This window comes from Lepisma saccharinum, chromosome 20 (assembly GCF_977018435.1).
Source record: "Lepisma saccharinum chromosome 20, izLepSacc3.1, whole genome shotgun sequence".
Lineage (NCBI taxonomy): Eukaryota > Metazoa > Arthropoda > Insecta > Zygentoma > Lepismatidae > Lepisma > Lepisma saccharinum.
The window spans coordinates 31,437,095-31,462,731 of NC_139248.1; the positions used below are offsets into that span (position 1 = coordinate 31,437,095).

The 25,637-nt window shown below is 39.7% G+C and overlaps 1 protein-coding gene across 2 annotated transcripts in view; it reads left to right on the plus strand.

Annotated features, from left to right (window-relative positions):
- The window catches only part of LOC146003849 (inactive dipeptidyl peptidase 10), a 601,005-nt gene that overhangs the window by 225,927 nt on the left and 349,441 nt on the right, over positions 1-25,637 (plus strand). For both annotated transcript variants that reach the window (XM_083142311.1, XM_083142312.1), the window contains exon 2: positions 504-645. In XM_083142311.1, coding sequence (XP_082998437.1) covers positions 553-645 — 93 coding nt within the window. In that variant the 5' untranslated portion in view covers positions 504-552. The remainder of the gene's footprint in view (positions 1-503; positions 646-25,637) is intronic.

Below are 25,637 nucleotides of genomic sequence, written 5' to 3' on the forward strand. Positions count from 1 at the left end.
CCATTTCAGCAGGATGGAGCATCGCCGCACTTATCAACACACACGAGAAATTTGGGGATAATTTCGAAACAAGATTCGTTCTATAAAGGATATCGACCATGTGTGATCCAAAAGTCTTGTATTTATAGTTCATGGCCTATATTTATCTCCTGTCCAGGGAGAGTCTGGAGCAAACGAACGAAATCACGAAATCAAGTTTCTGCGCAGCGAGAGGGCTCGACAAATAAACGCATGAGAGGGGAAGCGAGTGCATGGAGTAGAAGTCGCTGCTGCTGCAGCTACCAGCCATATGCATCAGCGCGCACTGCTTTGCTCCTCTCACTCGCTTTATCCCCCTCTCCACCGTTATGCGCAGTCTTGCTCCACATATTCCCGAAACACGAATGTAAACATAACTTTGGAAAGATGTATAGGATTTCATATGTAAAAAAATCTAAATCCATACTGAAGAACATTTTATATACACTAAAATACTTAACGGCCATTTTGTTTTTCTTTTTCAGGTGGAGGCAGTCGTTTGAGTAGTCCAGAGTGTGTTGCTCTTAGAGCGGCATGCACACAAACGTCAATCTGGAGAGAAATTCTTGGCGCGTACCAGAGGACGACACCGTACAGGTTGTCGATCCTCGATCCAAAAAAGAAAAGGTCAGTGGGATTAATTTTTATACTCTAACAACCTTCCTCCATGTCAATAGTGAGCCTCTTTCTAGTGGCGGACTAGAATTTTGTCTAGTAAGAGCAGTGTTCGATTTGAAAGGGGGAAGTCACGGAAATCCAACCCCTTCATCCCCGGCTCTACAATTACATTTTCATTCCCAACCAGGGAAAGAAAATTCCCCCCTCTGAATGTGTGTTATATTATTACTAGCTGATTACCCGGCATTGTCCGGATATTTATTTATCACAATCTTCTATTAGACAGAAAAATAATGAATTCTAACTATAGTGTAAAATGTAACTAATTTTATTTACAGATTCACTATAATATTAACTCAAAACTTGATTATAAAGAACATTTTTAGTTTCACCTCCAGGAGCAAGAATAAACAAATTGAACGCCATTGGGAGTGTCACTGTTAATCTTAGTGACCCCGAAAACTATGGATTCCATACTAATATCGGTCGTTTTCGATTATTTTTACATGTCACCCCTTCCCACCCCCACCCCTAGGGATACCAGGGGTTTCTTACCCCCACAATATTTCTTTCCAGATTGTAAGTCATACGTGTTCCAAGTTTGGTTGAAATTGCTCCAGGCGTTCGAGAGTTATGCCGGAACAAACATACGTACATATATACACACATACATTCAATTTTTATGTAGGCTTTTGTGAAAGCATGACAGTCATTCACTGTTTGCGTGATACATTGGAGTTTGCTGTTCACGGTACACAGTCATTGCAGTTTAAATATTTTATGGGTGTACTTTATTGTATGTTTAGAAGCAGTAAATTCAACGTGTACAAAATTTAATCTAGTGGTGTGATTGTGTCTACATATTTCTAGATATATTTAATAAGCCTACTGAAATATGAGGATAAGAGAAAAAAACATCCATTCAAAAAAGCAGTCGCTTTTGCAACTATTCATTAATTGCGAGGCCTCCCCGATGGCGCATGATTTCCGCGACTTACCGGACCTTGTGGCCGAGTGGTTATCTCATCGCGCTGAAACGCTAGGGGTCCCGGGTTCGAATCCTGCCCGGGCTTGGATGTTTGTGTTTTCCCGAATAATGAGAACCAATGGGAGAACAGTGAAACTTGACAAGTGTGAAAGATTGTGAAAATGTGTGAAAGACGGGGGATACTGCCAAATAGGGGTATTCCTTTTAAAAAAAAAGACAAAAAAAGTGGTAGCGTCATCGCCTTTTAATCGAGGGGTCCCGGGTTCGATACCCGGTGGAGACACATAGTGGTTCGGATCCCACTTTAAACCGTAGATCCAGTCCCGATTAGCCTTACTGTGCATAAAATGGACTTAAAACACCAACTCAATCAATCATTAATTGCGATTGTAAAAATTACCAGACTATGAAAGGAGCCTCTAAAAATAATTACAAGTGACAAAACCAATACGAATTTATCATCCCTTAATTAAAGTAGGAGACATGTATTAGTAGACTTGACCAGCCCAACTATTGCTTTTATATAGGTATAAATTCCATGTCGAAAGAGAGTTTTATATGTATATATATATATATATATATATATATATATATATATATATATATATATATATATATATATATATATATATATATATATATATATATAATATAGTAGAACATGTTTTCTCGACCACTTCCACTGGAAAATTTTCCTGTGACAAAATTTTCTGAAAAGTTGCCAAAGAAAGGACACCATGCTGCAACGTATCGTTTATGCACAGAAATGTAAGAACATACTCGAATGGTAGCACATTCGTACTGGCACTGTAGCAGTCATGCACAAAACCTGAAAATGTGAAAAAGAAGGTTCTGAAGTGTCCCCCCCCCCCCTTCCCGTCCTCTGCTATTTCTTTAAATCAAACACTGAGTAAGAGCCTTGCGATATGTTAGTTAGAGGTTCGCCTGATTGTCAAGAAGAAAATACGGACATAATCGCAATCACAGGTTGAAAATACAGGATAAAATCGAAATCATAGATTGAAAATGAATGCGTCATAGATTGAAAATACTGGACAAAACCACATATGTTGAAAAATACGGGATAGAATCGCAATCATAGGTTGATAATAGAGATAAAATCGCAATCATAGGTTGAAATAGGGAATACAATTGCAATGAATGAATCAAACCTTCCATTCATTATTCCTATCTCTTTATTTCACTATTCTCTATCTACATATATATTTAATTTTTCTCTTCCTTCCTTCTTTTCCCCTCTCCTTTTTTTGTTCTTACTTTGTTCTTCTGTCTCCCTTTCTCCCTGCTTCTGTATCTCTTTGTTCTTTAGCTCTTTTCTGTTTCTATTAATCTCGTGTGCTTCTGTCTTTCATTTTATTTCCTATTCTCTTTTCATGTCTCGTTGTGTAATTCTTGCTCTGGTGTAAATTAGTCGGAACATTTATCATGCGCCTATATTTGGGGGGTGGTGCTACAGCTATTTCAGGGAAGGCTAAATTTTCCCCCATCCATCCGATATAGACGCCCCTGATTTTGCTTCTAAATACCGCTGGGTGGAATGACAACCAACTTCAAATCAAGTGTGAAACATAACGGTTACCTATGCATCAGTTCGTCCCTTTCTTACTGGCGAAGGCCTTTCATACTCTCGCGCTCTTTTGTTTTCGTCTGCCTCTCTTTCTTCATGCTTCCCCATCTCTTGCGTTTCGATTCCGCATTTTAAAATTTATCTTTTAACGTAGCTAAGCAACAGTAACAAAGGTGGAGGAATCTATCAATTGTTGAATGTTACCGTGGAACAAAGTAGCCAGTTAAGGACCCGAGTGTAGAACACAGACTGCAACACTGTCAACATAATATTGCTTGTCAACATCATATTGCTTGTCAGACCAAGCAACACATTTGTTTGACATCCACAGAAGCGGGAATAACAGCGACACGGAACACAGGATTAAAAAGAAAAACTCAATATGCTGACCAAGGCAGATTTTTTTTAAAACATAAACTAAACGTAACGTTTTTAACCTTCTAGCAAGGTCTTCTTCAGACTCTGTATAAAGTACAAATGAAACAAGATACAAAACAGGCCTATATACACAAAAATCACTCCCTACCAGACACAAGATTATTAGAAAGTTGTTTTTCTGGAACATTCCAGCAGGTGGCCTTCCCTTGTCAACTGTACTTTCACCTGACAGGCGATTTAGCTAAACATTTCCTATCATCTGCAAAGTGGTTGGACTCTTTATCTCATGCTATTTTTCCTTTCCTTCTTCCTTCCTCTTCCTTCTTCTCTACTCATTCTAACACCTTCTTTCATTCTTTGTTTATCTTCAGTCCCCCATTCCAGTTTATTGTGTCTTGTTCCCTTTTCTTCTCTGTTTCTTTGGTCTCCTTCCATTTTCTCAATAATACTCTCTTCTCCCTTCCTATCTGCTTAGCCTCATCCCACTCTATGTCATGTCCTGTTTCTCTCGAGTGTTTAAATATCGCATTTCTCTCTCTCTTAAGTCGTACATCATCCCTATGTTGTTTCAACCTGTCTTTCAGCCTCCTTTTCGTTTCTCCTATGTACACATTCTTGTGTCTGGAGGGGAGTGATTTTTGTGTGTGTATATATATATCTTCCTGTTTTGTACTTTGTTTCATTTGTACTTGATACAGAATTTGAAGAAGTCCTTGCTAGAAGGTTGAAACGTTACGTTTAGTTTATGTTTTAAAATAAAATAAATTTCTGCCTTGGTCAGCATATTGAGTTTTTCATATCATGGAAACAAGGCTTAATGGTGTTATAATCGGAATAAGCGCGAATGGAACAACCGCCAAAGGGATTAAGCATGACGCTCACTCAGACGCCGGAAGCGCGGCAACAGAACGGAGCAGTTTCGCTTCCGGAGTCTCGGCAGGCGATCACCCTTCAAATAACCAGCAGATTTTCAGGCAGAAATTCTGTGCTTTGGTTTCGCGCGTTTCCCTGTAATGGGCGTTACACTATTTGATTTCAATAGAAGCAGACACCAGAAGTTCTGTTACCGGATATTTCCGTGTTTCGCCGCGTCTCAGTGTGCGTCAAGCTTTGGTGACTTCCCAGTTCACAGATTCCCAATTCACAGACTGCCTGAATTCCTTCCCGATTTGCCGATCATGACCCCCCCCTCCCCCCGGCGGAGTGTGACACGTGCAGTCTTCTCTTCACGTGCAGAACCTCTTCCCAGTTCATAGATTTTACCCCTCCCCTCCCCACTTTCTTGATTGTAAGAGGTAGCACCGATATGTCATCGTCTGGTCCTACAAGCCAATCATTACTGCAGTTTCATCATATAGTCGAGATTCTTGAGCAGTTTCCTGGTGTCATTATCTGTCTCGTACCGAGCCAACGCTAAGCCAATCCTTCTGTAAAGCTCGATATATTTTGCCTTCCTCTTCGTGTCCATGTAAAGTTCGGAGTTCATGAGATGCTCTGGGATTATTATGTCTTCCGCTGATCTCACAGAACATGGAACTCCAAGAGATTGCCCACGTTGTCTGTACAAACTAGATTTGTAACCCGAAAAGGATGGGATAGTAGTAACAAAGTGAAGACCTGGTTAGGTTAGGTTAGGTTAGGTTGTGGAGGAATGGTAAGGTACTTGCTTTCGGACGTGGGCGCCTATTGTGGACGGCCGAGGGGAGAAATCTGTGAATCTGGAAGGAATTAAGGCAGTCTGTGAATTTGGAATCTGTGAATTGTGCATGAATCCAAGCTTAAAGCGCTAACGGAACAAAAACGAAATGAATTGAAAGCGAACGGATTAACCGCGAATATTTCGCATTCGCGCTTAATCCCTTTCGCGGTTGTCCCTGGTTCGATACCCGGTGGAGGCACATAGTGGTTCGGATCCCACTTTAAAGTGTAGGTACAGTCTCGATTAGCCTTACGGTGCATAAAGTGGACTTAGAACACTAACTCAATTAATCAAAGCTTTCGAGGTTGTTCTGGCGTCGCGAGCGGACCTAAGGGAGGATGGGTCGGTAAATGTCTTAAGCCCACCCCCCACCCCACCTTCCCAAACGTCCTGGTTTTCGGGGACAGTCCCAGTTTATCATAAATAAATTCACTATTTCTCCTTTCCAAAATCTTTTTTTTGTTCTGATATCACGAAAGCATGTCATCAACATATCACACTTTTTGATTTTGACCTCCTTCGGATTTTTATGCAGGCAATCATGTGTATACAGTTTCTAGTTATTGTTGTTGACTCGTTAGCATGGCGTCAATATAGACCCCCTTCAAGAGTAGAGTGTTGTTGTTGTTATTATTATTATTTAAGTTCTCATTAGGAACTGTTTTGCGAGTATTCTTGAGATTAGCTCTAAATTTTAACCCGAATGTAGACTGTAAATGTTACAGTGCATGTTACAGAAGACCGGTGTTGGATAAACTTTTATTTACACACATGCAGGTTTCATCGTACCGCTGCTTAATATATGGAAGTGAAAACTGTGTCGTTTCATGTGACGATATTGCACATGTACGATCCAACTCCATGAGAACCGGTTTCGTGCAGCCCAAATTTGGAACGACCGGATTTTCATGGGTCAAATGGAATGCGACGAATCTGTTCACTTAGATGTCCTTGTTCAGATTCTTACAAATTCTGATGGCTTTCATGACTATACTGAACGCACCTCCAAGTGGCGGCTGGCCTTGACGGCTATTTCTGGCCTTTTCTATCCCCCAATCGTCTTCGGGTGGGTGTGGCTCGATGGGTGTCAACAAACTAAGTTGCGAAGTAAAACCTGAAGGGATCACATCGCTCTCCAGAAGCAATGTTGCCAAGCATACTTCTGTTTTTGCCAGTTGTCTATTTGCGTGTTTGTAGAGTGTTTGCGTGTTTGTAGAGCGTTTGCGTGTTAAACTCCCTCGTGTAGGACCACGTGTGCACTTGTACCCAGTGATGTGCATCTACACGTGAACAACGATAGTGTACATTCTACACGTAGACTATTTTATACACGTAGATTACGTAATCTATGTAAACAACATGGCAAAAGGTGATAACTTAGCAAAGGGCGTCGTGAAATTAAAATAAAATTATACTGCGTATCAGTTGCTGATGTGTGAGGAGAACTTTTCATACTCTTTCTTCCAAATTCGAACAATTTCTCACCTAGGAAGGAACCTAATATAGGAAATATTCTAGTGTTTTATGGGGAAAAGACCACTCTTGCCTCACGACTGCCATCTGTTGTTGTTTTTGTATACTATTTATCTTCTTCCATAGTTGATAATAAAAGAGAAGATAAATTTTGTTGTAAATAGGGTTCTTTTCATTTCGTTAGGAACCAATATAGTTGAAAATGTCACTTTTCTTTCATGAAACCATTGAAAATTAATTTTAATGCACTTTAGATTGTCTACGTAGTCTATGTAAACTACATCCCAATGTAATCTACGAGTAGATTACGTGTAAACAATGCATGTAGACGTAAACTTATAGTCTACGGCACATCAATGGTTGTACCATTAACACCCCGCTAATTTCTGGTGCTGGCAATATCGTTGCCCGTGAACACTCTCGCGCTTTGCAGTACGTTTGGCAACATGTGGTGGACCCAACGCTCATTTGTTTCGTCCCGCGAACAACGTTCGGTACCTTGTGACTCGAAAATGCCCGATTTCAGTCGAAGAAAATTCAACTGATCGCCGATTCGCTGTTTCCCGGCCGCCGATTGGAGTTGCGTTCAGTATAGCTTACGATTCTGTGCTCTTGGTTGTACGAGGGTTGTACCGAAAGTTACGGAAATATTTTCTTCTTGCTGTCTCAGCATCTTTCTTCATACTATTTTCATCGGTATTTTCATGGGTAATGTGCTCGATAGTGTTCATAATATTGATATCGTACCAGGGAATGTATTTCTTTTTTAGTCGCCAGCCATGATGTGTCTTTGTTGAATTATGTATTTTATCAGTTCATTGTGATTTACCTACCGATGTTGAATAGGGACATAAAGTAATAAACATAGAAATAGAATCATGAAAGTTTACTAATTTTTCCATTTTTTTTTATACTTAAATTAACATTGTATAAGCTTATAACTTACTGTTATGTAGAGGTGGTTGAAAGCATTTAGCGATAGACTTTCGATGTCGCTCCCGAAGTCTCTGTGTTCGAATTCCGTGCTCGTAAGGTAATGAAAAATAATATTTTTTGTGAGCCTTGTAAAACAATCTAAAACCTGATGGTATTCAGTTTGTTTTCGATTTAATCCAGAAAACATTTTTATGCTATTATTGTTTTACATTTGTTGGTCTTCTTTGGCATTTATGTCATTTTTCATTACTTTTCACCGTTTTTGTTGCATTTTTGAATTGCATTCTTCTCTTTTTCTGTTCTTTCGTGCATTTTGAATGCATTTGATAGCATAACTTACATATTTAAATTTCCTGACATCGTATTTGTAGCAAGTTCGCTATTAATGAAAATACGGTCAATAGAAAAGCACAAGATTATTTTTAACTGAAATGTTTGGCAATGGATTAAAGAATTAATTGTGGTAAATTTATTTTCCCTCCAGGAAACTTAAATTGCTTTGGGTAAAGCCTACTTTGACGTTCCTTTGGTGACCACTATTATCGCTTTAAACTGTTGTTTTAAAGTAAAATTAGTCACAACAAAAACAAATTACAATCTAATGTACGCGAAACACAATTGTATTTTGATGTACTGGCCGAGTACTGTATCGTGTAAGGCCCAGTCTGAAGGGAGGCGAATGACTCATGCAGATATATCTTGAGATGTATTTTACGGATCCTTGAACTAATAATGAAGAAAACTACATTAGCGCCTCATTACATTGCAACGACCCAAGTTTTGTCGTAGCAAAAGACTTATTAGTTCTGTTTATGTTCATATAACCAAATGTTATTCGTTCATTGTATAACATGGCATGTATGGTTAAAGTATATTTCTAGTGTTATCACTCGCATAGGAGGGCCTGTATGGTAATATGATAATTTTCTGTGCGAGGTTGGCAACTCCACAAAATTAAGCGAGTTGGTAACGATGGGAAAAGTTAGAGATTTTTTCCTTGGGGAAAAGTTATCAAACAAAGGAAGGATGACATGAATGTAAGTTGAAGTTTGTGTTATTGCAAGTCCTTTTGTGATAAAATTGTGACTATTTTATGGCTTATAATCTATTGGAAATAGCAGAGCTGGAATTTAATTAAAAGGTAACAGTTCGTGGTAAATGTCTGTTATATCGGAGACACATTTCTTCATTTTTACAGAAGAAACTACTTACGAAAATGAGTTTCTGTAGCATTTTGAAAGTTCGTGGGAGGTATTTTCTCACCGTAGAATGCTGCACAACAAGAAATAAGCACTTTTGATATAATAAACTTGCATTTTGTGCAAAGCGACAACATTATGCCGTTGTTTCCATTATGTACCTGCAGATGGCGCGAGCGTCGAAAGTCACGCAGTCTCGCCAGTGTTTCCAAACGCCTTTTTTTACGAGTTCTTTTTTTTAACTATGTTGACCTAACTTAACCTTGCCGGAAATCGTCCGTCGGGCTATCGTGAATGGTTTTTGGGGCTATTGTGAATGGTTTTTGGGGCTATTGTGAATGGTTTTGGGGGCTATCGTTAATGTTTTTTGGAGCTATCGGTGAATTGTTTTTGGGGCTATTGTGAATGGTTTTTGGGGCTATTGTGAATGGTTTGTGATGACATAATGAACACGAAATTAGGTACTTTTCGGTTAAGAAGGTTGAAACACTGCATACCCACTCCAAATTGACAAAACACAAGCACGACGCGCGATGATCCACAGCTGTGCGCGTCATATTGTATGTTCCGCAACGGAAGAAAGGACCCAAAAGAATTACTCATAATGTGAAAATCGTGTAAAAAGCATAATGGCATCTTCAACTATGTTCCGTAATACACAATTGGTAAGTACGAACCATTTGAAACTGAAAATATCCGATAGAAATGTATCTCCGATATAACAGACATTTACCCAGTTCGTTATATCGGAGAAACTTTTCTTCAAATTTACAGACAAAACTACTTACGGAAATCAGTTTCTGTAACATTGTCGAAGTTCTTTGAGGTATTTTCTTTCATCTTTCAATCTATTTCAGCCGGGAATCAATTCTCGTTGCTTCAATTTAAGCGAAAACGTAACCACGTCGTTTTTTAACTATGTTTGCGTAACCTAACTGAACCTAACCTAACCTTCTGTGAATGGTCCGTGGGGCTATCCGGGAATGGTTTTTGGGGCTATTCGTGGATGGTTATACGATCCCAAATGGTTTTTGTTGCTATGCGAGAATGGTTTTTGGGGCTTTCCGTGAATGGTTTGTGCGGCTCGCACTATGACGTGCGTTCCGTAACACTTCAAGGAATTGCTTATTTTATTGTAAAAAATGTTTCTAATCGTGTGAAAACCTTAATGGCACCTTCAAATATGTTCCTCAATACACAATTGTTAAGTACGAACCATGCGAAACACAAAATATCCGATTTTAAAGTATCTCCGATATAACGAACTGATACCAATTAAAAAATTGGCCTCTGTAAGGTTTATGCAAACTATGTATCTTCATGGAAGTGTCTTTTAAACGTATGGAGTCATGTGTGTTGTTAACAAGTTGCTAGTAAAGCTATTGCTGTTAATAAATTGTTAATTATACGATATTAAGACTATTACTTAAACCCAGCAAGCCCTGTGTGCAGAAGAGTGCTCATACTCCTAGCCGGGGACGTAGCAACTTTTTCCCCTTCGCTTCAGCAGTTTAAACCACAAAAACAACAGGTTTTATCACATCATTTAACTACTATCTTGTAATTTATGAAAAATCAAGCTCTCATTTCCATAGCAAAAATTATTTTCAGGTCGTCTCTTATCATTTTAGATTATTTTTTAATAATTATGAGGTCATTCGTATGTCAATTTCTTAGATTTTTTAGGTCATCAACTTCCGAGAACTAATTATGAGTGTCCCTACATCAATTTCATCTTATCGTAACAATCCATAAATAATAGGAAAATATCAGTATGATAAAAACTCCAAAAACCCAGACACCAGCGGTTGTATTTCGGACAGGAAATATCTAAGGAATTCCTTGTCAGACATTACCTAAGCTTACAGGGTCACCAACGGTGTAAACATGTAAACAGGTGTAATTGAGGAAGAAGCTACAGGTTACTGACTCGGCATTGCATAAGCAAATTCGATTACAGTAAATAAGTGAAACAACAGGGTGTGAGGGGTCAGTGAGCTTTGGGCAGTACGAGCCAGTGAGACGATTGTGTGAGTCGAAAGTCAGACTCTACGCATCGTACGGTCTTAAGTACATTTCCTCACCGTAGAACGTCTCATCTAGCAGACAGAAACAGGTATACCTTCTCATCATTCTGGTCCAGTCCTTGAGGGTATAAAACTCAAGTGTTGTGTTTTGCCATTCGCATGTGTATTTATCACCTCTCGCACGTTACCGTTAAGCTCTCCATGAATAGCGAGTACGCCATTGTTGGGGATGAGTGATGAATGAGCTACGCTACCCAGGTTCGGCCCCAGTTCCATTCAGGAATGTTACGTGGTGGAGGCGCCGGGCATGCCTCATCATCGTGGCGACAAAAGTGGTTGAGAAACAACGCTAAATAACAAAATTACAAGAACAAATACTCCTGTGGAGATAATGTTATTTCTGTTGTACATTTTTAGTACTACAACAACTTACAATTTATTAGTAGTTATTATTACGTTATTACACTGAATATCTGTTTCCAGTACTGATTCGTCTCGTTTTGTGACCCCCTCATCCTCTCCCCCCCCCCCACGTGAACGCAAACATGAATTACATCACCCGCCAGAACATATCTCATCCGCCTCAACGATAATTTACGTCACACGAAAACTTTGCTTATGCAAGCAACGCGCTTAGCCAGTCTTCAATGCCTGGCTGCAGTCCTTACCCCTTTGGATATATTTACTGCCATGCCAAAATTTATCCTCCCTGCCCCGTGGAAATGGTTCTTTACTACGGCTCAGGTAATTATTTTTGGCCGGAATTTAATTAAGACTTTAGAAACGACGACAAAGTTCTTTCGAGGTCCTCTCCTGATGATAAAATTCGGCTCTTGGATGAACGTCTTAAAGATTCAGGGTTGAGCATGTACTATTCTGTTTCTTCATATTTGATGTCTTCCAGACAGATTCTGTACCCAATAGGTTGATTAAATTGAGCATTTACCAGAGTTGTTAAAGGTCCAGGGATTTTAAATAAATTCAGTTCCTGTCGAGGAGAGGAAATCAACAAGCGTAAATGGATTTTTGGACCGTACAGAACCTTTTTACCTGTAAAGTATTTCAATTCGGTCCAGGAACTTTTTTCCGTATCAATTTAAATTCGGTCCAGGAACCTTTCTTCCGGATGAATTTAAATTCGGTCCAGGAACCTTTCTTCCGGATGAATTTAAATTCGGTCCAGGAACCTTTCTTCCGGATGAATTTAAATTCGGTCCAGGAACCTTTCTTCCGGATGAATTTAAATTCGGTCCAGGAACCTTTCTTCCGGATGAATTTAAATTCGGTCCAGGAACCTTTCTTCCGGATGAATTTAAATTCGGTCCAGGAACCTTTCTTCCGGATCAATTTAAATTCGGTCCAGGAACCTTTCTTCCGGATGAATTTAAATTCGGTCCAGGAACCTTTCATCCGGATCAATTTAAATTCGGTCCAGGAACCTTTTTTCCGGATGAATTTAAATTCGGTCCAGGAACCTTTCTTCCGGATCAATTTAAATTCGGTCCAGGAACCTTTCTTCCGGATGAATTTAAATTCGGTCCAGGAACCTTTCTTCCGGATGAATTTAAATTCGGTCCAGGAACCTTTCTTCCGGATGAATTTAAATTCGGTCCAGGAACCTTTCTTCCGGATCAATTTAAATTCGGTCCAGGAACCTTTCTTCCGGATGAATTTAAATTCGGTCCAGGAACCTTTCTTCCGGATGAATTTAAATTCGGTCCAGGAACCTTTCTTCCGGATGAATTTAAATTCGGTCCAGGAACCTTTCTTCCGGATGAATTTAAATTCGGTCCAGGAACCTTTCTTCCGGATCAATTTAAATTCGGTCCAGGAACCTTTCTTCCGGATCAATTTAAATTCGGTCCAGGAACCTTTCTTCCGGATGAATTTAAATTCGGTCCAGGAACCTTTCTTCCGGATGAATTTAAATTCGGTCCAGGAACCTTTCTTCCGGATGAATTTAAATTCGGTCCAGGAACCTTTCTTCCGGATCAATTTAAATTCGGTCCAGGAACCTTTCTTCCGGATCAATTTAAATTCGGTCCAGGAACCTTTCTTCCGGATGAATTTAAATTCGGTCCAGGAACCTTTCTTCCGGATGAATTTAAATTCGGTCCAGGAACCTTTCTTCCGGATGAATTTAAATTCGGTCCAGGAACCTTTTTTCCGGATGAATTTAAATTCGGTCCAGGAACCTTTCTTCCGGATGAATTTAAATTCGGTCCAGGAACCTTTCTTCCGGATGAATTTAAATTCGGTCCAGGAACCTTTCTTCCGGATGAATTTAAATTCGGTCCAGGAACCTTTCTTCCGGATCAATTTAAATTCGGTCCAGGAACCTTTTTTCCGGATGAATTTAAATTCGGTCCAGGAACCTTTCTTCCGGATGAATTTAAATTCGGTCCAGGAACCTTTCTTCCGGATGAATTTAAATTCGGTCCAGGAACCTTTCTTCCGGATGAATTTAAATTCGGTCCAGGAACCTTTCTTCCGGATCAATTTAAATTCGGTCCAGGAACCTTTTTTCCGGATGAATTTACATTCGGTCCAGGAACCTTTCTTCCGGATGAATTTAAATTCGGTCCAGGAACCTTTCTTCCGGATGAATTTAAATTCGGTCCAGGAACCTTTCTTCCGGATGAATTTAAATTCGGTCCAGGAACCTTTCTTCCGGATCAATTTAAATTCGGTCCAGGAACCTTTTTTCCGGATGAATTTAAATTCGGTCCAGGAACCTTTCTTCCGGATGAATTTAAATTCGGTCCAGGAACCTTTCTTCCGGATGAATTTAAATTCGGTCCAGGAACCTTTCTTCCGGATCAATTTAAATTCGGTCCAGGAACCTTTTTTCCGGATGAATTTAAATTCGGTCCAGGAACCTTTCTTCCGGATGAATTTAAATTCGGTCCAGGAACCTTTCTTCCGGATGAATTTAAATTCGGTTCAGGAACCTTTTTTCCGGATGAATTTAAATTCGGTCCAGGAACCTTTCTTCCGGATGAATTTAAATTCGGTCCAGGAACCTTTCTTCCGGATGAATTTAAATTCGGTCCAGGAACCTTTCTTCCGGATCAATTTAAATTCGGTCCAGGAACATTTTTTCCGGATAAATTTAAATACGGTCCGGGAACCTTTTTTCCGGATCAATTTAAATTCGGTCCGGGAACCTTTTTTCCGGATGAATTTAAATTCGGTCCAAAAACATTTCTTCCGGATGAATTTAAATTCGGTCCAGGAACCTTTCTTCCGGATGAATTTAAATTCGGTCCAGGAACCTTTCTTCCGGATCAATTTAAATTCGGTCCAGGAACCTTTTTTCCGGATGAATTAAAATTCGGTCCAGGAACCTTTCTTCCGGATCAATTTAAATTCGGTCCAGGAACCTTTCTTCCGGATGAATTTAAATTCGGTCCAGGAACCTTTCTTCCGGATGAATTTAAATTCGGTCCAGGAACCTTTCTTCCGGATGAATTTAAATTCGGTCCACGAACCTTTATTCCGGATCAATTTAAATTCGGTCCAGGAACCTTTCTTCCGGATGAATTTAAATTCGGTCCAGGAACCTTTCATCCGGATCAATTTAAATTCGGTCCAGGAACCTTTCTTCCGGATGAATTTAAATTCGGTCCAGGAACCTTTCTTCCGGATCAATTTAAATTCGGTCCAGGAACCTTTCTTCCGGATCAATTTAAATTCGGTCCAGGAACCTTTCTTCCGGATGAATTTAAATTCGGTCCAGGAACCTTTCTTCCGGATCAATTTAAATTCGGTCCAGGAACCTTTTTTCCGGATGAATTTAAATTCGGTCCAGGAACCTTTCTTCCGGATGAATTTAAATTCGGTCCAGGAACCTTTCTTCCGGATGAATTTAAATTCGGTCCAGGAACCTTTCTTCCGGATGAATTTAAATTCGGTCCAGGAACCTTTCTTCCGGATCAATTTAAATTCGGTCCAGGAACCTTTCTTCCGGATCAATTTAAATTCGGTCCAGGAACCTTTCTTCCGGATGAATTTAAATTCGGTCCAGGAACCTTTCTTCCGGATGAATTTAAATTCGGTCCAGGAACCTTTCTTCCGGATGAATTTAAATTCGGTCCAGGAACCTTTCTTCCGGATGAATTTAAATTCGGTCCAGGAACCTTTCTTCCGGATGAATTTAAATTCGGTCCAGGAACCTTTCTTCCGGATCAATTTAAATTCGGTCCAGGAACCTTTCATCCGGATGAATTTAAATTCGGTCCAGGAACCTTTCTTCCGGATCAATTTAAATTCGGTCCAGGAACCTTTCTTCCGGATCAATTTAAATTCGGTCCAGGAACCTTTCTTCCGGATGAATTTAAATTCGGTCCAGGAACCTTTCTTCCGGATGAATTTAAATTCGGTCCAGGAACCTTTCTTCCGGATGAATTTAAATTCGGTCCAGGAACCTTTCTTCCGGATGAATTTAAATTCGGTCCAGGAACCTTTCTTCCGGATGAATTTAAATTCGGTCCAGGAACCTTTCTTCCGGATCAATTTAAATTCGGTCCAGGAACCTTTCATCCGGATGAATTTAAATTCGGTCCAGGAACCTTTCTTCCGGATGAATTTAAATTCGGTCCAGGAACCTTTCTTCCGGATGAATTTAAATTCGGTCCAGGAACCTTTCTTCCGGATGAATTTAAATTCGGTCCAGGAACCTTTCTTCCGGATCAATTTAAATTCGGTCCAGGAACCTTTTTTCCGGATGAATTTAAATTCGGTCCAGGAACCTTTCTTCCGGATGAATTTAAATTCGGTCCAGGAACCTTTCTTCCGGATGAATTTAAATTCGGTCTAGGAACCTTTCTTCCGGATCAATTTAAATTCGGTCCAGGAACCTTTCTTCCGGATGAATTTAAATTCGGTCCAGGAACCTTTCTTCCGGATGAATTTAAATTCGGTCCAGGAACCTTTCTTCCGGATGAATTTAAATTCGGTCCAGGAACCTTTCTTCCGGATGAATTTAAATTCGGTCCAGGAACCTTTCTTCCGGATGAATTTAAATTCGGTCCAGGAACCTTTCTTCCGGATGAATTTAAATTCGGTCCAGGAACCTTTCTTCCGGATGAATTTAAATTCGGTCCAGGAACCTTTCTTCCGGATGAATTTAAATTCGGTCCAGGAACCTTTCTTCCGGATGAATTTAAATTCGGTCCAGGAACGTTTCTTCCGGATGAATTTAAATTCGGTCCAGGAACCTTTCTTCCGGATCAATTTAAATTCGGTCCAGGAACCTTTCTTCCGGATGAATTTAAATTCGGTCCAGGAACCTTTCTTCCGGATCAATTTAAATTCGGTCCAGGAACCTTTCTTCCGGATGAATTTAAATTCGGTCCAGGAACCTTTCTTCCGGATCAATTTAAATTCGGTCCAGGAACCTTTTTTCCGGATCAATTTAAATTCGGTCCAGGAACCTTTTTTCCGGATCAATTTAAATTCGGTCCAGGAACCTTTCTTCCGGATGAATTTAAATTCGGTCCAGGAACCTTTCTTGCGGATGAATTTAAATTCGGTCCAGGAACCTTTCTTCCGGATGAATTTAAATTCGGTCCAGGAACCTTTCTTCCGGATCAATTTAAATTCGGTCCAGGAACCTTTCTTCCGGATGAATTTAAATTCGGTCCAGGAACCTTTCTTCCGGATGAATTTAAATTCGGTCCAGGAACTTTTCTTCCGGATGAATTTAAATTCGGTCCAGGAACCTTTCTTCCGGATCAATTTAAATTCGGTCCAGGAACCTTTCTTCCGGATGAATTTAAATTCGGTCAAGGAACCTTTCTTCCGGATGAATTTAAATTCGGTCCAGGAACCTTTCTTCCGGATCAATTTAAATTCGGTCCAGGAACCTTTCTTCCGGATGAATTTAAATTCGGTCCAGGAACCTTTCTTCCGGATGAATTTAAATTCGGTCCAGGAACCTTTTTTCCGGATCAATTTAAATTCGGTCCAGGAACCTTTCTTCCGGATGAATTTAAATTCGGTCCAGGAACCTTTCTTCCGGATGAATTTAAATTCGGTCCAGGAACCTTTCTTTCGGATGAATTTAAATTCGGTCCAGGAACCTTTTTTCCGGATCAATTTAAATTCGGTCCAGGAACCTTTCTTCCGGATCAATTTAAATTCGGTCCAGGAACCTTTCTTCCGGATCAATTTAAATACGGTCCAGGAACCTTTCTTCCGGATGAATTTAAATTCGGTCCAGGAACCTTTCTTCCGGATCAATTTAAATTCGGTCCAGGAACCTTTCTTCCGGATGAATTTAAATACGGTCCAGGAACCTTTCTTCCGGATGAATTTAAATTCGGTTCAGGAACCTTTCTTCCGGATCAATTTAAATTCGGTCCAGGAACCTTTCTTCCGGATGAATTTAAATTCGGTCCAGGAACCTTTCTTCCGGATGAATTTAAATTCGGTCCAGGAACCTTTCTTCCGGATGAATTTAAATTCGGTCCAGGAACCTTTCTTCCGGATGAATTTAAATACGGTCCAGGAACCTTTCTTCCGGATGAATTTAAATTCGGTCCAGGAACCTTTCTTCCGGATGAATTTAAATTCGGTCCAGGAACCTTTCTTCCGGATCAATTTAAATTCGGTCCAGGAACCTTTCTTCCGGATCAATTTAAATTCGGTCCAGGAACCTTTCTTCCGGATGAATTTAAATTCGGTCCAGGAACCTTTCTTCCGGATGAATTTAAATTCGGTCCAGGAACCTTTCTTCCGGATGAATTTAAATTCGGTCCAGGAACCTTTCTTCCGGATGAATTTAAATTCGGTCCAGGAACCTTTCTTCCGGATCAATTTAAATTCGGTCCAGGAACCTTTCTTCCGGATCAATTTAAATTCGGTCCAGGAACCTTTCTTCCGGATGAATTTAAATTCGGTCCAGGAACCTTTCTTCCGGATGAATTTAAATTCGGTCCAGGAACCTTTCTTCCGGATGAATTTAAATTCGGTTCAGGAACCTTTCTTCCGGATGAATTTAAATTCGGTCCAGGAACCTTTCTTCCGGATCAATTTAAATTCGGTCCAGGAACCTTTCTTCCGGATGAATTTAAATTCGGTCCACGAACCTTTTTTCCGGATCAATTTAAATACGGTCCAGGAACCTTTCTTCCGGATGAATTTAAATTCGGTCCAGGAACCTTTCTTCCGGATGAATTTAAATTCGGTCCAGGAACCTTTCTTCCGGATGAATTTAAATTCGGTCCAGGAACCTTTCTTCCGGATCAATTTAAATTCGGTCCAGGAACCTTTCTTCCGGATGAATTTAAATTCGGTCCAGGAACCTTTCTTCCGGATGAATTTAAATTCGGTCCAGGAACCTTTCTTCCGGATGAATTTAAATTCGGTCCAGGAACCTTTCTTCCGGATGAATTTAAATTCGGTCCACGAACCTTTTTTCCGGATCAATTTAAATACGGTCCAGGAACCTTTCTTCCGGATGAATTTAAATTCGGTTCAGGAACCTTTCTTCCGGATGAATTTAAATTCGGTCCAGGAACCTTTCTTCCGGATGAATTTAAATTCGGTCCACGAACCTTTTTTCCGGATCAATTTAAATACGGTCCAGGAACCTTTCTTCCGGATGAATTTAAATTCGGTCCAGGAACCTTTCTTCCGGATGAATTTAAATTCGGTCCAGGAACCTTTCTTCCGGATGAATTTAAATTCGGTCCACGAACCTTTTTTCCGGATCAATTTAAATACGGTCCAAGTTCCGTACTGAAATGAAACAAACTTGGACCGAATTTAAGTTGAGCGAAAAGAAATGTTCCGGTCCTGTTAGAATTTATATGTTCCTGACACCTTTAACAATTCTGGCTTTTACTTTGCGAGAAAAGTAATATTGGAGCATCTAGCTCCGAGTGGAAGAATCCAAACACAAAATTGAAGAAGAAATATGCACGTTCGGTGGAGCCAACTTATATGGGTCTGTGGGGCTCGAGCCCACCCACTAATATGCCTATTATTATATTTTATTTTAGAAATAAACTCCCTAAAGAAATCTCACAAACTTAATTACTGACTGATTGATAGCAAAATATTTTATAATAATTTTATTACATCTGCAATATGATACTTATCAGTATTTTATATTATTTGCACTCTCTGTTACGCATCGTTACTAGGAAAGCAAAAGGGGGGATAAAGGCTTATAACTAGGATGAGAATCGATATGCAGTAAAACCCGCCGCAACCGAATTACGCACACTTTAGATCCAGAATTGGGCACAAATCTCACTGACCTGTTTTGCGCACAGATTTTGAACGAACGTTGACACTTTGATAGGTTTAAAATGTGTGCACAAAACTGCTTTTTTTCTTTAGACAAGAAAATAAAAATATAATTTGACCAGTAAATGTAGCAAGTCAAGGTTAGGTTAAGTTAGGTTAGGTTAATGACTGCACAACAAACACTTCTGTCAATCGAAGCTCGTGACCATCGGTCAAAATACGGAGATACGGAGGTGCAGTAACGCAACCACAGGGGGGTATTTCCCCCGGCACCAAACCTTGGACGGAAATTAATTCTAGGGAGGGCAAACATTCAGGTCCACTAATAGGTTCATCCTCTATGCCTATCAAATGCTACCCTTCCAGCAAAAACACGTGTACGTCCACACACAAAGAAACACAACAGAAGTGAGAACGGCTTGAGAACATTTTACATCAGACAACATCGCCTCATTTTTTTGTGCGCAATCCTGTACATTGTGACAGCTTGTCAACGACTTATCTGATACCACTGATAAAACCGGAAAAGTGTGCGCAATACGGCTGTAGCCGTAAAAACCATCAAAATAGGCAAAAAAATTGCACCGAAAAATAGACTCTTCACAAAAATTTTGAATATTGTTTTATTAGGCGATAGGTGATAGGCACGGCCTTGGAATACAACACATTGCATCTGTCAGCTGGACATTCTCGTGTTTTCGCCGACACATGCCACTGTGCATGTCACCCATTGTCTAATATAACCACATCCCAAACATTTTGTGCCCAATATAAAAATATTCCACACTTTTTGTGAGCAGTGTGTACAAGAAAGGCACTAAAAGACAGATTTTTCATCATTTTCCCAAACGTCTAAGGGTAAAATTGTCATATTTTTCTGTTAAATTATTATTTGTAATGAAACGTTATACGTCCAGAGAAGCAGACAGGGCCTTAACCCCCCCGTCAATAGGCATTTATGTGCTTCTCCATGTGAATTTGCCCATGTACAGTCACGAACAGTTCTGACTCATAGACGTGCGCAAGGAGGGGGGGGGGGGCAATTGCCGCCCCCCTAATCCCGGACGTTCGCAGATTATTTTACGAAGGGACAAGCAATGTATTTTTCCATGTGACATATTACCTCTATAATAGTGTTGCCCCCTCAAAAAACACCACTTCAATTTGAAATTCTCATTCCTTCATCCACATTACATAATAATTCATGTAAATTACAATGACTGAAATCAAATTATACGTGTGAGATATATTCTTTTAGGTTGACATTAATTCTCGAAGGGAGACGTGTAGCCATCCTTGCCCCTTTCCAAACGTTCGGTGCATAATACATTTCTTAAAATTTTCTTGCTCGCTTCGCTCTTCCTTTTCTTACAGACTTGCCAAGTTGAGAGCCGTAGTTACGGGACGGCGGGAGTTGTCCCTGACCGCCGAACAATCATTGAGAAGAATTCTAAAAGAGAATGCCATGGCGTTCCATTAAATTTTTTGCATCCTATTAAATCAATACTGTGTTCAATTTGCAAAAAATTGATTCGAAAATTTTTCTTTCTCGCTTCGCTCGCAATTTATTTTCTGTAATGCATTGGAAATTGCCAGGGAGAGAAGTAACAACAGCTAAGTACTTCAAGCAGTTTGCTGCTATATCACTTTAGTTTGCCACATTTCAGACACAATTTATATAATTTTTGCTGTTGGTTTCTGAGGATGAATTATTATGTATTATATATATATATGTATATAAACATACTTACACACACACACACACACATATATATATACATACATATACCCATCAATTCAATAAAACAAAAACAGTGAGAAAAAAATAGTTTTTCCGACTGAACTTTAGAGGCTTTTGTCCCCCCTAATCAGAGGGTCTGCGCACCATTATGTTCTGACTTAAAATGTGAACGTGTCCCTGACTGTAGCACATGTAATTGGTTGGTTGATTGGTTTGGTTCATAATTACCTCGCTTTTGTGCAAATTTTAGCTAATCGCGACGATGGGGATGTGAGATGTTGAAAGGATACTCGCAAAGACCTTCCTTATCCAGGTCGGGATTCGAACCCGGGAACTCTGGCGTCGTTGCGCGCTGTGCTGCCGCGGAGGTCGGCTGTATATGTAATAGGGTTCAACCACGTGACGAAGGTCATGTCGCAGGGTATCTACCAGTCATGAATGTCAAGAAAGTCAATAAAACGTCAACGAATTATGCTTGTGGTCAAGAGTTTTTTTAATATTTTTTTACAGTATAGTGAATTTACATTGTTATATTCCTGCACTGGGGTTTGCTGAAATTGAATATTTGGAAATATAAAATTGTATTGAGTTGTGGTTAAGATTTATTCACTTTGTTTCTTAAGAATTTCATTCATGTATGCTTTAAGTTCTGCAAAAATATTAAAGTAATATCTCAGATAAAGGTATATAAGCAGATATGGACAGAGACAGGAAAAGCAGTGCGCTGACCTCCCACTGAGAATCGCCACTCCCAAGAAGTTTTGAAATAATCCGTTGAGAGGCGCTGAGAGGCACCACGCGGATTCCTGCTTCCACTTATTGTGCCAGAAAGAATAAGAGATGGCGCTTCTGTATTTCATATAAGTTTATATGTGGTAATATGGCCATTCCCCATTCAGGATGAAGTCTGAAGAATTAATTTTTACGTGCATTAATAATTAGAGTAAGTCTAAATCACTTGTGAAAGTTCAGCTTCAGTTTCCATATGAACCGGCCTTGTAGTAGAGGTTTTTCATTGAATAAAAATATATATTTTCTTGATTTCTAACTATACCTAAGTAAGGGGCGATTAAATAAAGTGTTATTGAGAATGGTTTTTCAAGGAAAGGACAAGAAAGGTCAAGAATTTTGGATTTGTTATTTGAAAGACACCCTGTGTCAACTTCCAGACAGAACTCAAATTGGTTTCATATTTTGGGAAAGCATTAGGTCTAATAGCACAGTTATTTTTCCCTGATGTGCATGGGCAAACTGGTAACACCTCGAGTTCCCTCCCTCCCCGCAAGGCCTAAAGATGGATGCAATTATGGGGAAGTAGATGTTTCCTATGGGGAAGTTCTTATGTGCAATAACCGCAATTCACTTTAGTCCGAGTGCTATGTCTACTTATAACATGAAGAACTGTGACCTTCCTGATACTTTTATATAATTTGGCACACTTTTTAATTTTAGGACATGAAATATTTGAAACATTTTCTGCCGTGTGTAGTCTGTGGGTCCGTTATGTCTCCGTGAGATACAAGATGGCGCTTTCTGCTGTTGAAATATATTGTTACATTTTGACATGAACCAGTAACCCAATTCGAATTTATGCCATACATGTTTATTATGTTTGATATCTTCAATATGTTATAAAAATAAAACACAGATATCTTAATTATATGTTCCTTCTAAATGAATAGAACAATTGTTTCTTGGGAAATAAACTTCTAAGTGTAAAATAATAACTGCAAGCATCTTGCATTTGAGTTGAAACTTGTGCCTGGAAATTTTGCCATAATGTATTAAACTGTGAAATCATATCCTCGTAAACTGAAGAATATACCGACATTGTTTCTTGCCCTTGCTCTACAGATTCCAGAGACAGAGTGTAGTTTCCAAGTCACTTCGATCCACTGTTGTGTCTCACTACTTTAGATATTTTCTGTACCCTGTCCCATCTATCTCTGGAGGAGGCGAACGAAAACAAGTTTCTGCGCACGTAGTGACCCGAAAAGGCTTCACCAATGAACGCGTGAGAGGAACGGGATTGCGTGAAGGGGAGGGGGAAACTACTGCAGTTATCAGCCTTCGCAGCAAACGTGTACTGCTTCGCTCCGCCCACTCGATTTACTCCCCTTCTCTGCCGCTATGCGCGACCTTGCTCCAGAGTTACCTCAGACAGGGTATACTGTTACGGCGGCCGGTCCTCATGCTGGCAAGGGAAGTGGGGAACGGAGATTACGCTGCAGACCAACCAGACAACAGCGGTGGCGCCAAGAGCTACGACGCGGCGGTAGGAAGTACTACGTGTACCTCGTTCTACAGGCTGCTGCGTTTCTTATTGCGCTGGATTGGTCCCTTCCCCGCTCCCCACTTCCCTTGCCAGCATATAGAGTCGCTCGGGGGAATATGCCCATCGGGGTTAAATGCCCATCCCCTCGTATCTCGCGCAACGTTAATGTTATGGCAACTCTGCGACTCTTGTTTGAAAGCGCCCTCCGTGGTGAAACGAGGCAGCAGGTTTGGAGCTTGTGAGAAGATTCTGAAGCTATTCAGGGTTAATTTCATGAGGTAAGAAGACAATTTTTGAGGCAATATTTTTTTGGACGTTGCTGTATTAACAATGTGCAATAATATTCCCATGAGAGAAAGAAACTGAATTATATTTGGTGTAAAGATCAAGAGTCAGGGAAACATATCTGCAGAGTGAAATTGCCGCAGAGTTGCCAACCCAGTAATTAAATTTTCTGCTTGTAGCTGTGGGGTGATATGCCCACAGAAATTAAGTACAAAATGCCCATGGTCATTATTATGAGATGAAAGGACCACAATGTGTCTGGATCCAGTGTATTCCTTGTAGTATGTGGATGCATGAAATATGTACCAAATTCACTTCCATGTGTCCAAAGGGCAATGCAATTTCTCACAAATGTAAACAGTAAAAGAGGCTATGGTAAATTCAAAATAAATGTTATTAGAAACGCTATGCTTGTCTGTACAAATGATGTTCTGCTTACGAAACAAACGTTAATAATCTTCCAGTTAATGCTGTGTATTATTTTTCTTTATAATATGTCATGTCAAGTATTACAACAATTGTTTCTTGTATTGGCATTTTACCCCTAATGGGTGGACATTTTACCCTGACCACGGGATGATTTGCCCAAATTGACATTCATCTGTTTATTTTTCTATGGTTCTTTTGCTATAAGACTTACAGTACTAAAACTTATAGGTAACAATAACAAGACATGTAGCTTTCATTTTACATCCTTTTCATTGCGACACTCCTTCATTTAGCGAAGCTATAGGCTAAACCGCCAAAAAAAGTTAGGCGTATTCCCCCGAGGGACTAGAGCATCCGCCGTAAGACTGGAAATGAGCTTTAGCATAATAAAGTCAGCTTGAACCATTCGTCAAGAAATGATTTTTTTCCGTTCTTGAGTTGCTGGAAGTAAAGCCACTAGTGTTCTGTAGACAGGAATGAGACAAAAAACCAACGTAAAAATGGTAACAGTGGGCAATTATTGAGTGAATGAATGATTTTTTTTATTTTACTTCACGTTTCTACCTCTTTTTGGCTAATTGCGATGAGGATGAATGATGATAAGGTGAAATGAACAAAGGAACAATTACAAACATATGTAAACGACACAATACGAGTCCCACATATGATTATAGTGGCTGTGGATGCAGACGACAAGAGCCTAGATAGAATGTAATATGAATTCCAGGAAATGAAGGGAGGTTGACAATTGGATGTCATCAGAAACAGTCACCCCTTTCACCCCATGCGCCATTACTAACGAGAAGGTAGCGACATCTGTACCAACAATGAGATACACTGTAAACAGTGGCTGTATTTATTGTGTGGTGTGCAAACGACACTAACAACTTTAAACCTGAGTATGTATATTTCGTATTAAATGCATATGAGTAGGTTAGGCACGTCAGGTTTGGTTCTGTTGGCATGTACGTATCTGCAAGTTGCTACAGTTGTTTCTCCTTAACTGCCATTACTTTCAGAGATAAGGAGAGATGGCGCTTGGGTTTGTGTCGAAAGGAAGAGAGAAGTTTTTTTAAATAAGAATATGCATCAAGGATAATTTAACACAGTGAGATCACCATGCATTGAGAGTAAGATTTCTTTGGATGTATTTTTTCACAGTAATTTCCTTACACGCTCCCATCACTACCTTAGAGATTAGTTAATATATTAAATATACGCGTATAAACTTTTAGTCGAAAATTGACTATCCTATGGGTCTACTTCAACTTTTGTAGTCCGAAAATGCTGAGAGAATAATGCACCACAATGCTTTAGAAATTCCGATGTTCTCGATCTAATTTTATAGTTTTGTTTACAACCTCTATCAATTTAGCACCGTGGACTAGTTATTTTCTTCATTTTTGCTATGTAGAGAAAGCATTACGAGCAACCGCTAACATAACAACAAACAGAAGTCGGACGTACAACACATTTTTTAGTTTGTCAGTATATTAGTGTTCAATGAGGTCATACTCATTCGAAGCTTCCCAATTTCCTCACGATGGTGCGTGGTCACCGGTCCCATACGCTCAGAGAACTAAATACATCATATCGATTGATGCACCAGAATACATCGATTGATGCACTAAAATGTGTTTTGTAGCGTCTTCAAAGAATCAGATCCACATTTGATGCATTTTGGTCCATTTTGTATGTCGTGAAAGAAACATCAAAATGCATTATTT